At 36.6% G+C, this 2,869-nt stretch overlaps 1 protein-coding gene across 1 annotated transcript; it reads left to right on the top strand.

The window, feature by feature from the left end:
* Positions 1-1,365: 1,365 nt before the first annotated feature.
* LOC133785411 (uncharacterized) lies at positions 1,366-2,564 on the top strand. Its single transcript, XM_062224651.1, has 2 exons — positions 1,366-1,918; positions 2,458-2,564. Exons 1-2 carry the CDS (start codon positions 1,366-1,368, stop codon positions 2,562-2,564), a joined length of 660 nt encoding a protein of 219 aa, XP_062080635.1.
* Positions 2,565-2,869: the final 305 nt, after the last annotated feature.

The following is a 2,869-nucleotide window of genomic DNA, read 5'->3' as shown; positions in this document are numbered from 1 at the left end:
GAAGGGAAGTGTGACATGCACTCGTGTGACTTTATGGTCACCAGTTGGTTAAGGAAAACACCATTTTCAGTTATTACTACTTGATAGTCATTTTATTCTGTGAACTGTTGAATACGTTTTCTTGCTGAGTCTTCTGGCTCACAGGTGCTCTGTGGTGCAGGTAAAGGTAAAGAGAAGCTCAACCTGCCATGAGTCAAAGGGCATTAGCAGTGGTATGTACATATGCGGTCCGCTCGACAACCACGGCCAAGATGCTCAGGGGAACTAAGGTTAAATCCAGTTTTTGCCGCCTAGGTCAACTTATTGTGTAACCTGAGTATTGTAATTAACTTTTGAACTGATGTTTTTGGGATCCCGTGTAAAGAACATGTTTTTAATCTAGTGGAAATACACTTGAGTTTATCAAAGAATTTTAGTACCTTTCCTTAGTGGCTTAATCACACGTTTAGTCCAAATGAATTGTTTAGCAAGTCCAACACTGGTTTTAAACACACTTGGTGAAGGACCCTAATTAGCAGAGCGTTACATCATTGATTTTATGCAACTAAATGACAGGGAGAAAGTTTCTTTTGCCGCCCATATATTAAAGAGGGATGCTACGATTTGGTAGGTTGTGGTTAAGCAGAGTAGATATATAAATCAAATGACATGGGCAGATTTTCAAATGGTTTTTAGTGAGAAGTTCTATAACAAAGCAGTATTGGTGGCTAAATTCAATGAATTTAGTAGGTTGCATCAGGGAAACCTTTCGGTGGCTGAGTATTCTCAAAATTTTGATCGTTTAGCAAAATTTGTCCCATACATGGTGACCACTAAGGCTAGTAGGGTAAACTTCTTTTTGGAAGGAGTACAACCAGAATTAGCAAGAAATGTTGATATGGGACGCACAAGTCCCCTTTCTTATGCACAAGCACTATAGAAAGCTTTGAGAGCTGAACATAAGGAACAAAAGATAACAAGGGTCAAAGCTTATTCTAGTATGCCACGAAGAGACTTGTAGTTTAGTAAGGAACAAGGTTGTTTTCCTCCCGATAATAAATGAAGAGGTCAAAATTTCCCAGTTAGAGAGGGACATAATAAGAAGTTGAACGGTGACCAACAAAATAGGCAACCTGGATATCAACAATGACCAAAGTGTCAGAAATGTGGAAAGACTCACTTTAGAGAATGTAGAGCTCAAAGTGGATGTTACTTTAAGTGCGATAATGAAGGCCATTTCATGAAAGACTGTCCACTACGAAAGAATCAACCAAATAGAGAAGAGCCTCAGAAGACTAATGTCAGGGTGTTTGCTATTACACAGGCTGATGCAGATGCTAGTACATCAGTTGTATAAGGAGAGATTATTACAAATGGTATTCCTACATGTGCATTATAGATTCATGTGCCGGGCATTCATTTGCATCCATGAAATATGTGAAAAGATTGGCTAGACCACCTGAGAAGTTATCAGAAGTATTAAGTACCGTGTTACCATCTGGGGAGATATTGTATTCGGACCAGTGGATAAAAAGAGTTCATATTTATATTGATGGTAAAGAACTATATGTGAACTTGGTGATGTTAGAAATGCATGATTATGAAGTGATACTAGGTATGGAGTGGCTTTCTAAGTATAATGCTACTATTGATTGTAAAAAGAAGACAGTGACATTCAAACCTTCTAAAGAAGATCAATTTGTGTTTATTGGAACTTTACCAATGAATAGGATCCCAATAATTTCTACTATGAAGGCGATGAAATTTTTGAAGAATGGTGGTGTGGGATATTTGGCTAGGATAATAGATACTTCCTTACTGAAAGAAGTGAAGCCCGAAGATGTACCTGTAGTCAAGGAGTTCATAGAGGTGTTTCTAGAAGATTTACCAGGATTACCATCTGACAGAGAAATAGAATTCCTGATTGAGTTATTACTTGGTACATGCCCTACATCCTAAGCACCCTATATAATGGCACCAACAGAATTGAAGGAATTGAAAACACACTTGCAAGAGTTGCTAGACAAAAGAATCTTCAGAACTAGTTTTTCACCATGGGGAGCTCCGGTCTTATTCGTAAAGAAGAAGGATGGAACAATGAGAATGTGTATCAATTATAGAGAGTTGAATAAAGTTACAATTAAGAAGAGAGTTGAATAAATTTACAATTAAGAAGAGAGTTGAATGAAGTTACAATTAAGAACAAGTATCCACTTTCAAGAATTGACGACCTTTTTGATCAGTTGCAAGGATCAATGGTATTCTCCAAGATTGATTTGAGGTCAGGTTACCATCAGTTAAAGATAAGGGAAAAAGATATAACTAAGACTGTCTTTTGAAGACATTATGGTCATTATGAGTTTTTGGTGATGCCATTTGGATTGACAAATGCTTCAGCAATGTTTATGGATCTTATGAACAAGGTGTTTAAATAATTTCTTGATAAGTTTGTAATGGTGTTTATTGATGATATTCTAGTTTATTCGTGGTCTAAGGATGAACATGGGAAGCACTTGAGGCTAACATTAGAGAAGTTAAGGGAGAAGAAATTATACAAGTTTAAGAAATGTGAGTTTCAGCTATAGAATGTGGCATTTTTGGGACATATAATATCAAGTGAGGGTATTTTAGTGGATCCATCAAAGATTGAAGCTATTAGTAAATTGAATTGACCAATGAATGTTTCAGAGGTACGAAGTTTTCTGGGATTAGCGAGTTATTACAGTTGATTTGTTAAAGGGTATTTTACCATTTCTATGACATTAACACAACTGACAAAGAAGAACCATAAGTTTGAGTAGACAGAGGCTTGTGAGAATAGCTTCCAAGAATAAAAGCAAAGATTGATTTCTGCTCCAATACTTACTAGTCCATCTGGATCAAGATTGTT

This window comes from Humulus lupulus, chromosome 6, assembly GCF_963169125.1.
Source record: "Humulus lupulus chromosome 6, drHumLupu1.1, whole genome shotgun sequence".
Taxonomy (NCBI): domain Eukaryota; kingdom Viridiplantae; phylum Streptophyta; class Magnoliopsida; order Rosales; family Cannabaceae; genus Humulus; species Humulus lupulus.
The sequence above is the reverse complement of the archived record's forward strand: the minus strand, read 5'-3'. Positions and strand labels throughout refer to the sequence as shown.